General features: G+C 42.2%; 1 protein-coding gene across 2 annotated transcripts in view; it reads right to left on the bottom strand.

Moving 5' to 3' along the window:
* The window catches only part of LOC139694293 (M-phase inducer phosphatase-like), a 139,563-nt gene that overhangs the window by 86,169 nt on the left and 39,197 nt on the right, over positions 1 to 14,197 (bottom strand). For both annotated transcript variants that reach the window (XM_071592763.1, XM_071592764.1), the window contains exon 3: positions 8,530 to 8,578. In XM_071592763.1, coding sequence (XP_071448864.1) covers positions 8,530 to 8,578 — 49 coding nt within the window. The remainder of the gene's footprint in view (positions 1 to 8,529; positions 8,579 to 14,197) is intronic.

The following is a 14,197-nucleotide window of genomic DNA, read 5'->3' as shown; positions in this document are numbered from 1 at the left end:
AATTAAAAAAATCTAATCGACGTATTACGAGTCTTTATCCCGTTTTGGCCAGAAGTAAAAACAGTTCGCGAGGTGAGAGCGTCTCAGAGATGAGTGTCCAGTTAAAATGCCTCAACGACAGTAGAAGCAAGCGGGAATACTTGTTTTAATAACTAAATCCGCGATTTATCGACGGATTATGCAATGATTTCTATAAATTATCATTTAATATAGCATAGTAATACAGGGACGCACCCAAAAGTGGTAGGACTGATTCTCTGGCGCGAACGGAGCGGTGGAGGGGGGTCTGTCTGGCAGGGTAAGGTGGAGGGGGCTCTTAGCAACAGACCGACACCAGCCTCAGTCGCATGCGGGCTGTCGTTGAGTGAGGACACCGTTTTTTGTGAAGCAAGTTTTTTGTCCGCGTCGAAAAACAAAATGAAACTGAATTTAGAGCAACGTTATTCCGTGAAGTTTCGTGCGATACTCGGGAAGACGGCAACTGAGACCCTCGATATGATCAAGCAGGCTTATGGGGACACTGCCTAAAGCCGTTCCACAGTATTTGAGTGGCACAAGTTGTTTAAAGAGGGTAGGGAGCTCGTTGAAGACGACCATCGCTCCGGACGGCCGTCGACGGCAAGAACCGACACGAATGTGGACAGAATGAGGACATTGCTGAACACAGACCGACGCTTAACCAGTGAAGAAATTGCGGACCAGTTGGGTCTGTCTGCATTCAACGTCCAACGCATTATTTCACAGGATTTGGCCATGCGCAAGGTGTGCGCCAAGATGGTGCCGAAAATTCTGCCATGGCGCGCTCGTCGTCAGACAGCTCCTGGCCAAATACGGCGTTGCTACGTTGCCGCACCCGCCCTATTCTCCCGATCTGGCACCACCGGACTTCTTCTTCTTCCCCCTGATGAAAAAACAGCTCAAGGGACGACGCTTTGACTCGATAAAGGCCGTTCAAGAGGCTTCGACGAGGGTCATCAACGGCATCCCCAAAGAAAATTTCCAGCGGGCGTATGGGGAATGGGAGCAACATTATACTAACTGTGTAGCAGCTCGAGGAGCATACTTTGAAGATTATTAAGTCGATGTAAGTATATCGTCAATAAAATTCTTGTAAAAAAATCAGTCCTACCACTTTTGGGTGCGACCCTGTAAGTGTTCCCTGATGAGTCCAATCTTCAAGGCCACAGTAAAATTCTTTTCAGACGTTGTTGACCAAGCCGTTGAAGCTTATATAGAATATATTCTGAAAGAAAATGGCATTCCTGAAAAAGGAGAAGGCGGGAAAGAAAAGGCGATGATGAATGAGGAAGCTTCGGTTGCCGCTCGCTCACCATCTTCCCTTAGGTTTTCTACCTACCGGCGTCAGTGAGTGCCAAAGATTCTGGAGATCACAGTGTCACAATTGGCCGGCAAACAAACGTGATGCCGCCGTATTTCTCATTTAGTTAGTATCTCCTATTTGTTTGAGATGGATTAGATTTAAACCTTGGCAGGGACTTCATTCCAATTTGCCGACATTTAACAATGTCTTATATGACATCCATAAATGACGTCACGCTCTTTTTTCTCGTTTTTATAACACCTAAAATGCCACACTAACACACTCGCGTTTGCCACAATGGTCGCATTCCCATAAAATACCGTCAAGATCTTCTCACGAGACCCTCTATCGACGATTTGGCTTGAAATGCTTTCCTCCGAGTTGAATAGTTGGACTTCGTTGGATTCACTCTTCGCATGCTGTCCGATCTCAGGAAGAAAGTACGTAAATCCAAGCCTATCACATGACCTGCGAGGCGACGCGAGGGCGTGAGATGTTTGCACACTAACCTTTACCACGAAAATCAGAATAACGAGATGTACCGTTGAGGATTTCAGATTACAACTATGCTCTTTAGAGTATTGATTTCGGGGTACCTCAATTCGTTCCTGTTGTGATCGCGAATCATGCGAGAGAAAAAACACCACAAGAATCTGTCCATGCCGCGGTCTATTTCTCTCATCGTATTCGGGTGGCCGAATTGACTGATGTAATATGGAGCTCTGTTAATCCCTCAGATTTACAAGTTGAACCTCCCGAACATTAAAATTATACTCAGTGCCAAATACCACCAATGCTGGTAACCAAACCCTCCCGCCCTAGCGGCGAAGTACAGGGTAAGACGCGGATAAATTCCATGCTAGTCTCGCTCGCTCTCCCTGTCTGGTGGGAATCTCGTCCTACCTTTTTGATGAATTCCATCGCATGTTATCGCGACAATTATTGATGACTCTAGGTGATCTTCTATGGACTTCATATGATTCCTCAAACAGAACTTCCTCCGTCGGATCCAAAACAATTGCCACATATTCTACATTAAACGTAATTACTGTACAATGGTGTCCCTCTTTTACTTTGTCATCCCATAGCCCTTTCAAAGAATCCAAGTTGATGGTTGAGCCGCATAACCTTCTAATTGGCGCGCTCTATATTAGGTTAAGGGTAGGAGTGAATCACTTTATTTGATCCCACCTAATCAGGTAGATTCGTGTTTCCCATTTCTTTTTCTTCAAAATGTAATTAATCTACATTTGTGAATGTTTCATTTCTTTCTTTATTTATGAGAATTGTAAAATGGCAAAGCATGCGGAAACGGATGGAATATAAAATATTCAACATGCTGCAATAGAGGGTTGCGTTTTAAGCCTGTTAAAGAGTACATACCATCTTTAATGACAAGCTATTAATAGAATGAGAGGAAACCCAACGATTTATCTTAGTATGACGTCAAGAATACTACTTTAATAACCAATAACTCTAAACTCCTTTCCCATCGAACCGGAAAATTCTCGAGGGCCAACCAACCCCTTACTCCAAAAGGGCTAAGCTATAATGGATGGCTCTAAAGGTTTCATTTCTCATTTTACTAATTCATTTTGACACCGACAATATAATAAATATACGTATATATACGTATAAATATACATATATACGTATATATATTTATTTATTATATTATATATTTATGTATTATCGAAATGAATCCCTGCTATAGGCAACACTGTAGGGTGTAGGCTCTTTCAAATGGATAGTTAAGCTGTATTGAGTTCAGTATTTGGCATACGAAAAAACATTTAGACAACTGACTAAGGCGTGGAGCGGCATTCACCCGGGGTGGGAAGGAATCCCGGCAGAAACATCGAACCACCAATGATCAGTTACAGTTTTTGGCGAAACATAGGCATGGCTTGGTACGGTGGAGTTATTTTATTTGTAAAACAGAGTACTTCAAGAAAATAACAGTAAAAGAGAAATAAATATATACATATATACACACACGTATGGAAAGAATATCCAATAACATCGGTTTAAGACTTGGAAGGGGCAAAGGTTAACAGTCAATTAGAAAGGTATTAAGGAATGCAAAAGGTGGTGGAAAGAATAAAAAGAGATAGAGATTCAAGAGAGGGGTTAATGAGAAATGGATTAGACGAAAGTAAGAAAAAGGGGCAGTGGCTTAAAACGCCCTTCAAGGAAATTTAAAGCAGTCACGGAGATGTTTATGTCTGTCATTCGGAAAATTAGGGGAACCATAGATTCCAGTGACTATCTCTTATGACTAACGATCCCTTAAATTTTCCATCTATCACTGAATAGAAAAGGGCGGTTTTATACTTCGGGCCTTTGAACCGAGCTCCAGGAGCAAAACAGCGCTCATGGAATGCTTCAGCTATGGGCGCTATTTACTCGATGTCCATGCAAAGGTTATTTTCATGGTGATTGTCAATTATTTTCTCAAAGGTAGGGTATCGAGTCACTCCGCGTACACTGTTGCCAAGTTTCCACCTTGAACAGTGATCCAATACTACGACCGTGAGCTCTGAGGTGGGAAATTTGACAAACAGGTCGGCCTTTTCGCTCGAAACTAACGGATTAAAAACTTCATCAATTGGCTCACATGGCTGCTCCTTGGTCCACCTGCCATGATGGATTAAACTTATGGCCGAAATATATACGCCCGGAAGCTAGGCAAACGCTCCGCGAAACGGCGATGAACCAGTAAACACAAAACTATGCCACCGGTCGACCGATGAGAAAGTTCGGAACAAAAGACAGGATCGACTCCCTCTACGTAGCATGAACACTAAATGGCGTGATCGAGACAACAACAACCCACTAATGCAAACATTCAGCGTGATTGACTGAGGCGGAAGAGGGGAGAAGAAACGCGAGGGGCTTGGCCAACATGAAGAGGTATCGTAAGGTGGTGGACGAAAGGAATTCCACCTCAGCTGCTCCCGCATAAAAGACATCTGAGGGCCCTCATGAATGGGGGAGGCGCTCCCGATCCCCCTTTCTTAGAAACTGGCTCGTGGCATTGCTGGCTGGGCGCGGGAAATTCTGCACGGGCTGTCCAGCCAAGAGTAGGTGTCTCCGGTTGTCCAATGGAGGAGGCCACGCGGGGGTCGAGGGGAAGAGGAAGAGGTTTTGGGAGGAGAGCGGAAGGAGCGGCGCGGACGGGTACGGTGGGGGGCGCATTTCGGGAACCCTTGGGAAATGCGAGGTGAAGTGGCGAGGAAAAGGATGTCGAAGGTGGAGTGGGCGGAGAGGGGGAGCGGAGGGTCGGCCGGAGGGAAGTACGAGGAGAAAGCTCCAAGGACCCCGAAGGCTAAAACATCCCTTCGTCCGTGTAAGTAAACCTAATAGGCTTTTTTGTAACAGTTGAACCATTTCTGTGGAGGGGAGACCGGGAATCGATGACCACATAAATAGACCGGGGACCCGTTGGCGCCCGAAAGGAATCTGAAATATCTTTTGGGAGGTAATGAGTGAATTTTCGAAGTGGTGTGCAAAGAAATTACATCTGCCCGTGTTAAAATCAGTCCAATCGACGGAACCAGAGAGAAAATGTATTTTTAAGTAGAAATGTACTCGTTCGAGCATGAAAATTCCGAACTTTCGCGAAGTTAGTGGTTTACGTGACAGGAGAGGAAATAATTACAATTAACAGGTTTAAATAATCTAATGCAAGCTTTGCAAGGCACGATGAGAGAAATTGTAAGAATAAGGGACAGTGAATTGGAAGGGAGAGCTATAAAAAAATCAATTCCGGATCGTTAATGTTAACTAAAACGGCAATAAAGAATGCTGAGCGGTAAATTCCAAAATGAGGTAAGCACATTACTATCTACTAACTTAAGACCCCCTAATTTTGAAACTAACATCACATTAAAAGTGCATCATTAATTATAACTTGGGGTGAGCATAAATAAAGCTTGATTATGGTCTAAAACAAAACAACTCTAATACTCCTCGCTGAGTACGGATACCAAGAAGAGCATATCTCCCCCCTGGCAAACTGACTTAATAAATCATAGCCATAAAATTTTCTTTTTCAAATAATTTTAGGGCATAAGGTGGATTGAGAAAATTGAGAAACATGATTGCCTAACAATCTTTGAGTGTTTGCATGTGTGTGGGGTATAAGTGTTCATGCATGAATGTATGCCATGTTTTTTTTTGTGGATATATGATTTTGTGGTTATTGCATGCGGTTTTTTTTTCGTTTTCTTTTCTAAATTACGGGTGGTGTCCTAACACCCCCCACCACACGCCCTTGCGGCGGCTTGCGGGGTATTAAGTAGATGTAGATGAAGTAGATGAACAAATACGGAAGTTCAATAAACACTGGAGAGAAGGAACAATAAATATCATCATTGATATTTAATCCAAGATGTTCATAATTTGCTTTCTTACATATAAGGAAGTATTTCATTGGAAAGTGAATAATGAATAGAAGTTCTCTGAAATTTTTCAAGCGATGATAAATGCTTAAAGCTTCAATGTAACAAACAATTGCAAGACTTTGCATGAATTTAATTTTGTTTATAAATTGTATTGCACTTCTTCTCGTGGTTGTCTTTCTTTTCCCTTTGATTACCTAAATCAGGCATCAGAATGAGAAAAATCTTAATTTCAAGTAGGTTGCCCTAAAATGAAATAAATATTTCACGGATAAATTGTTCTACGTAAGAGCCACACAAAAATTCATTGTTTCAAAGGAAAAAATATATACTAACGTCACTAAATTTGGGGCTAAATGATGATTATTGAAATAATCTGGAATGAATATTTTTTATCAGATTATTTACGGAAAATACGTGATTTATAAATTTGAAATATTGTATGATACCTATAACAATAACGCTTATCCATTTAAATTTTTCTCAATTAAAAATTAATGCCCAAAAAAAGTCGCCGAAAGAGTAGATTACTTAGCGAACAGACATTACAGTCTGATTGATCTATTGCGGTGATCACTTCACTTACTTTAAATGAAAATATTGCAAACAAAATATGATGCTGCTGAAATTAACAGCTTAAAAGTTCCATTGCCCATAAAGCTCTACTCATATACACACAACTTCAAACAGCATCGGGAAAATGGACAGATTTCCACTGAAATTTCATAATCCGCGTATTTAGGTATTTTTCAATTGGGAGGAGTGGGAAAATATAGGGCCCTTTACCCACCGTAGAAGAAGCAATTTAACAAGGACATTTTCCCTCAAATTTACTGCAATTTTACATTTTTTTAAAGTCGCCAAAAATATAACAAGTGGGAAAATTAAATTTAGATAGAAGCGTGCCCACTTGATTAAGTCCCAAATTAATTTCCTTAATCACCTGTGCCCTAATATCATTTGACAGAGACACCTGTTGCACGTGAAGGCTACTTACTGATATGCAGACGCACAAAGATCCCTCCAATCGACTTCAGGCCTTGGGACAAGATGAAGAAAAATAAACATTTATTAAAGGAATGGCGATGAGGTTTCCAAATTAACACTCCAGGAGTAAACGTGATATTGATTCCGATAGCTATTAGTGCGACAGAACAGGCACTTTTAGGAGGGGAGTTTCTGTTATTTCAAAACATGTAAACTCTTCCGATACATGTATAATCTGGGTGTATAGTATGTATATCGGGATTACACGTAACTACACGTAACTTTCCCAAGGTCCTAGTCCCGTAAATGTTCTACATGACTGGTGGGGGTCACCGTGTCCAATAATTCGGTTACAATTCATTTCTTCATGCAACAGATTTTGGAAAATCTATCGGAACTCCGCTTAACGTTATCTAAATTATTCACCGACGCTTCCTCCGCTGAATCCCATTTGCATTGTCGCATGCTCCATAGATTAAGAATATGACATAACATCCTTATTTCATTTTTTCATCATATTTATCAAAAACTAGTTCAAAATCCTTCCGTTTTCTCTAAGAGTGCCAGCATATTCTTTTTAATGCTTACATAATTATCCAATTTAAAATATGTATATTTACCATCGCATAACATGTACAACTAGGTAAAAAAATAATAATAACAAACAAAATTCTGGCGATGAAGAACTGTCGCAGGACTTGCGGTCCTCTTCAGGCATAAGGTGCTGACTTAGTGGCTGATTATAACTATACTACTACCATCAAACGCACTCACGGGAAAATTGCACCAGGTATTTGCCCTAGGACGGGGAAACCCGAAAAAACCCCCGTCAGACCCCAACGAATACATAGTATATATAGCGTAGCATGTAACATAATAACAAATAGACTATTTATATAAATAAACATAAAAATATAACAAATAGAAGGTGTGAAATAAAGGAACAAATAATATGTATATAAACTTAACATTGTGCATATGAATATATAGCTCAGGAACTTCACTTAATGAGAGAGTTAGGAGTCATATATTAAGCGTTCCCCAAGAAAGGCTTACGTTCAGCATATTATCACTCGGGTAGGGGGAAAAAGGAGAAATTTAAGGGGAACCTGATTTGGCATGATAAGGAAGTCTCTAGACCTCAGATTCCCTGCGGTTTCCTTAAATTCCAGGTACATCACACTTTATTTTGCCATCACGACCGCATGAAAAGAATCCCGAGTTGCTGGGAGTGAACGAGAGCTCTGAAAATGAGGGGAGGGCAGGGTTTGGAAAGGTAACATCATCATCAAAGTGCATCATCACCCCTCTCTGGATTGCAATCCCCCTAGCGCCCGCGTTTTCGCAAACCTTCTATGCAACCGGATCGCCACGCACTCGCGGGGCTGGGGACTAGGGAGGGGGTCGGTCAGTTTCGGCGGGTGACCGCGATTCCTCCAGCCGCCCACACAGTTGGCCGTCCGCTCCGTGGGAAAAAACATCTCCGACCACAGTACTCTCCATCCCCCGGGGCGCAAGGCAGGGTGCATAATGGGACCAGACAAGGGGGGGTGGGGGAGGGAGTGTGTGGGTGGACGGAAGGTGCGGCCGAAAGGGGGGTTGGAGTGGTTGACTGGGAGCGAAAAGGGAATGCCCCACCCTGAAAAAGGGGTTGGGCGATCGTTAAGGGTATAAAGGAGAGGAGGAGAAGTTATGCGCGCCTTTTTAGGGTGGGCGGGACTCCCGAGACCCGCGCTCGTCCAGCCGAGGGTGTGCGGGCGGGGTGGAGTGACGATGCAGGGGGAGGACAAGGAGGGAAAGAACCATTCACTCCCTCACCTGTTCTCGGAGAGCGGCAGGTCGGCGGCCGAGCCGGAGTCGATGAGGTCTGAAAAGAGAGAGAGAGAAAAAAAAAACGTTTTGAGAAAAGTTGGGGGTGGAAGGAAAGGTAGATGTGGGGGGTGGAGGAGGCAACCATTTTTCGAGAGGACTATAGAAAATTCCGGGCGGCTTAAAGGAGGGAAGTAGGGAGTACACAAGGACCTGCTCCGGAGAGGGCGGAAAAACACCCTCGTCCTTGGCGGTTCCCGGCGAGGGGGAGGGGTTGGGGGCGGAGCTTAAACCTCGTTGCGGGGGAAGACAAATGGGGGGGTCACACCAAATATCGATGCATCTAAATCCGATATTTTCGAAAATACGACGCTCCGAGGTGGATAAAAATATCGCGTCGGCCCGAATATCTTGTGAGGTTTTCAAAAAAAAATGTTCCCCAGAATTGGAGGGGGGGGGAGGGTGCACACGATATTCGAGTCCCCTGAAGGTGAGTATTTTCTTCGCCTCGTTGGCATTTTTTACTGAGCATTTCACTGATTTTGTCTAAGATGACTTCTGAAGTAGCACTATATTTAGCCATATTAACCATTTCTATAGTGAATTTAACAGCCGTCATGATATTCTCAGCATGGCTCTTTCTTCAACGACCATCATTTTAAAAGTTATCATTTCTTTTCACCAACATCATATATAACACTATCCACTTTTTTAGCTGTAGTTTACGTGGTTACGGTCGGTTTTCGATGAACTCAGGCACAACACATTACTGCACTTCTAATCCTTGATGAGCACGACACAAAATATCTAACAACGCCATACTACACTATGCAATAACTCGTATTTACCTCCGCATATTTTCGACTTCCCTTCATCCTATCCAAATTATCTACTCTTCCCTTCCCTCTACATCGCTTTCCCTACATTTTCCACTCCTTACCCGTCCTTAGACCTCCATTGCATTACCATCTGCACCCACTCACCCTCCGGTCTTTTTGAATTTCATTTAAAATCCAGTACATGTCATCATGTCAAGCAATAAAAAACTAAGGAAAAATGTTTCCTTTGTAGTCTTCATAGAATGTATATCCATCAACAAAAACACTTTCTACTATCGAACTTAGTATCCATTCTAAGCGTTCCTATGCTTAGAAGCCCTGCGAGGAAGACCACAGTAGATCTGCCTAATTTTCAACCAGCATCTGTAACAGGTTCGTCCATTGGATACACGCCACCGTGAATATGGAATACTGTTACATTCTGCAAACAAGTCACATCACAAAGCTCCAATGACTTAAAGAGTTAAAACATTTAAAAATAAAATAAAACCACAGTATTCAACCTGAAGTTTGATTTGATAGGTGAGGGTAGAGATCACCTAGTTCTGAGCCCATTGGCGTGTGAAATTCACACATCATGGAGGCAAGTTCCTTTTCTCTGTGCCGTCTGTGGCTGCCCAAAAAAATCACACAACGTCTACATCTACTTGGGTTGAAGCTGAGCATGCCCAGATGCGTCGCCGGAAATCGAATCTGGGCCCTCCGTCAGAAGTCCAACCCTATACCAGGAAGGTGAGTCCCCTCCCTCTAAGCTCATCCAGCCATTTGGAGGCAGGACATCTAATTTTTTTGCCAAGTCTACATCAGTCGTTGTCACACTTTTTCTTGGCCACTTGATTTAGCTTGACACCAAGGGTCGATGCTATTAGTACATTGGTTCCGGAAATTCGTCCGCAATATTATACCCTGAGGGCTCACAGAATCCAAGGAACGTGTGTTTATTAAGAATTGAGAGTTGGTATATACAGGGTTCGTCCGGAAAATAAGTGTACTGACTCCTGGGCTGGGCGCGCCGCTCCAGGCGCGCCCAGCACCGCTCTGACGGGCTGCGATTGGGGGGGTATGTTGGCAAGCGACGCTGAAAAAGGCAGTCGGCTCTGAGCTGTGGTGTAGTGAGGAGCTCTGTTAACGCGAACCTCCACGCTCGACCCACGTCACGGAACGCGATGCCGAAGTTTTTGGAGCAGCGTTTTTCCATCAAATTTGCGGTAAAGCTTGGGAAATCGTCTACCGAAACTGTCGGTATGATTAACCAGGCTTACGGGGAGTCAGCCATGTCCAGAAACATGATCTTTCGGTGGCACAAGATGTTCGTGGAGGGCAGAGAAGAGGTCGACGACGAGTCTTCGAGAGGTTCCCGATGATGCCTTCGCGGGAGCGTTCCAGGAATGGGAACGCCGCTGGAACAAGTGTATCGACTCACAAGGGTCCTATTTTGAGGAATATTAGCTTAAGATATGTAAAAGTGTAATAAATTTTTTTTCCTGAGCTCAGTACACTTATTTTCCGGACGAACCCTGTATTCTTTTTTATGAGTCCCAGGAGGAAAATTTCCTTACCCAAAGTATGTGAGGGAAATCCGACCCCCGTCCCTCGAATTCCCCCTTCTCAGATTTCTCTGAACTAGTACTTATCGGTAGTCAATAAAACAGATCGCCAGAAAAGAATTGATAGCAAGGAGGAAGAGAAGGGAGGCAAACAATTATATGGAATCCACAGATATCACCAAAGTTTAAAACACAGACGATGGATATTAATTTGCAAATCTCTAGCCAAAATTGAAATTGATTTTCAGGAAATTTATAGTAATCGACGGAGAATTATAAGAACAAATTACGCTCATCTCGTAAATTTTGCACAAATGTTTCCAATTATATCACCCTTATTTAAAAAAATTAAAGAAATACTGAATATTGTAGAACAGAAAATACCTATCATATGCTTTTCCATGATACTATGCCCCTTGCACTTATAAAATATCGAGCTTGCCCTAAATGCGTGCCAAGAAAACGTTTCGAGTGCACTTTTTGCACCCCGCCCTTAAGCAACAATCTCGTCTTTATTTTAGCGTTCATTGTTGAATTTGTACTAAAAAAGCAAAAACACAAAATTGGTATAGAACTATCAACATCTAGATAATCCAAACAGCATTGCGTTGGAAAATACTAATTTTATACACATTGTACAAAGGTATTCAACAAAAACAACAAAGTAGGAGAAGATTTGTTGCTGCATAAAAATCAAAGAAGATAAGAAAAGTGGATGCAAAGTATTGAATACTCTTACACAGGAGAATGACGAGGTAGAGGAAGGAAACGAGAATAGCAACTTGGGAAGAAATAGGGGCGGTAAGAATTATAAGTTGTAGAGTGCTTAGGGGGTATTGCATGGTGCGGAGATATTCAGCATAAATATTCGGTATAGTTAGAGGCGTAGAAGTGATATGGTCCATCAATAACTAACTTTACCGGTGCATTATTGTTCATATTAATTTTCCATAAATCTTTTAAGCCAAACAACTGAATATTAAGATCTCAATATTTGTATCATCATATCATCCAACTGATTCATTATACGAAAGTAATTCCCACCGCTTGAACATCTAGTTCACCCTGTTCACTGTAATTAATCCGTGGAATGTATCAAAAAATTCGAAATTCATATCATAGTGAGAAAACTCCAAATATCGCCAAGCAAAAATGAGTTAAATACTGTATATACGTATTTGATTCAGAAGCCTAGGAACATTTATTTAATACATTCGTGAGTTTTCTCTGTCCTATGTTTTGCTTCCGTCGAGGGCTCAGTTTCAGTTTTAATAATTCTGTCCGTTTTTGGTTGCGACTAAAGCCTAATGGCATATTTGCATATGTTATTCCAGGCGAAAAATAATTAGATATTGCAGGGTAACACACAGCGACTCATTTGGAAGGACCATTCACTACGAAGCCGGTAAAACATTTGTCTATAGGAGGGTGATGGGACAATCTCTCGTTGGCTTCCTACGGTGCACGATGAGACGTGAATATCCGGGCGCATTTCAGGCATATTCAACCCCCACTCCACCTTATTTGTGCAGGTCATATCTAGGTGCAGGTTCCTTTCTAGCGATTCTTGTATCACCGAAGCCAAGTTTCATTCGATTTCCATTTCTACTCATTTAACGCAGAAATTAAACTTGCCATGTCCTCAAGACGAAGGTACGAGCAGTGCCACCGAAAGAACGAGAGAAAAGACTTAACTACCTGCTTCTCCATGAATTCACTCAACACTAAACCCAACGCCGCCTGAAATTAACAAATCAGAGGGGGCTATAACATTTTCCCGTGTTGCCTATGGTTTCTCACAAAGACCTGGTAGCTGAAAAATCACACAGTTTGGATGAAGCTGAGGGTGTCCAGAGGCGTGCCCTAGGAATTGAACCAGAGCCCTCCAGTCAGTAGTCCAACGCTTCTACTCGTACTTCTGGACCGCTAAGTCCCCATAAAATTAAATAACATTAATTGTCCGAAATTCATGTGTCATTGCTCAATTTTAAGATTCTTCGAGATCATTCTCATTACAGGTTTTTTTCCCTGGTTGTCCAGGGTGTCCTACTTTCAGTCAATACCAAGTTCTGATACATTTAGGAGGGTATTCTAATTTTACGGCAGTGAGTGAGAAGTTTAGATTACGCTTATTGACTTCCTCTCTCAATTGAGTTTTTTGCAAGAATACTGCGTTGAAGTCTCCATGGAATTTCATACATTTTTCTTCTTTGTTCTAGTAAAAATGAAGTTCTATTTCAAATAAATGTCGTGACTTTTTATGATCGCATTCGGAATTACCTGAAAACTATGTCCATTTTTTAATAAAACTATACAGCAATACCGAAAAATACTTACTCGAGACCCGACGCATTGCACGCCACTGGATAGGATTAATAAAAATTATCTATCGACTAATTCTTCCCATTTCTAATGATATATTCTGACTTTTCCATCCATGTAATCCAATTGGGAAACTTTTTTTTCTATACATTTCCAGTTTCCAAGAAGAGCGACATTCTTGATTAGTTAGTAAATTATGAATAATTATTTGATGAATATATTGCGTCTAATTCATAAGATCTCGTAAGAAACAAAACACCCAAAATTTTTCCCCTCTCTTAACCCACCTTCCAATCCCCCCCTACTCACTAACGCTTTTCCTGGTGTTTCCTACCCTCTCCCACAATCTTTCGTACCTACCCCCGTACTCCCCTCCCCGCCCCCTCATCCCAAAACTCCCCCACCCTTTCCAGAAGAGGGTATATATACAATGATTGTGACTTTAAACTTTGTACCTGAGGATGACGCCGTAGCGTCGAAACTAGTCGTACCTGTAATAAAGTGGTGGATTGGAACAAAGTGTTTCTTTTTCATTTATTTAACAAAACACCTGTTTGAAATGATGCGTCGACACTCCCTTCTCACGAGGAGCAATTGTGAAATATTAGAGTATTTCACTGTCCGAAACTTTAGACCAGAAAAAGTGGATAATATTTTTGATCTATGGGTACATTTCCGGTCGATAGGAATGCTCAATTAGTGCACCCTTCACCCACACATTGAATGATTGTGACTTGCTGGGGCTAGAGGCCGTGTACCATTTAGTAATACAGGGCCTCTAGCTGGTGTTACGCCAATAGCCTTGGTTCCTCCGGGGGTTGCGATTGACCTCTCCCCGTACGAGTACCCTCACTCCTCAAGCAGGGCATCCCGCGCACGCACTTAGGTTTTTTAACTGCGTCGCTAGAAAATTACAGTTTTAAAGGATTTAATTTACACCCCGAACATGTCAACGAGACCGCCCACGAT

The sequence above is a fragment of the Hetaerina americana genome, unplaced genomic scaffold (genome assembly GCF_022747635.1).
Source record: "Hetaerina americana unplaced genomic scaffold, ioHetAmer1.1.p SCAF_5, whole genome shotgun sequence".
In the NCBI taxonomy this organism is placed as follows: domain Eukaryota; kingdom Metazoa; phylum Arthropoda; class Insecta; order Odonata; family Calopterygidae; genus Hetaerina; species Hetaerina americana.
Note: the sequence above shows the minus strand (reverse complement) of the source record. Positions and strands in the feature narration are given on the sequence as shown.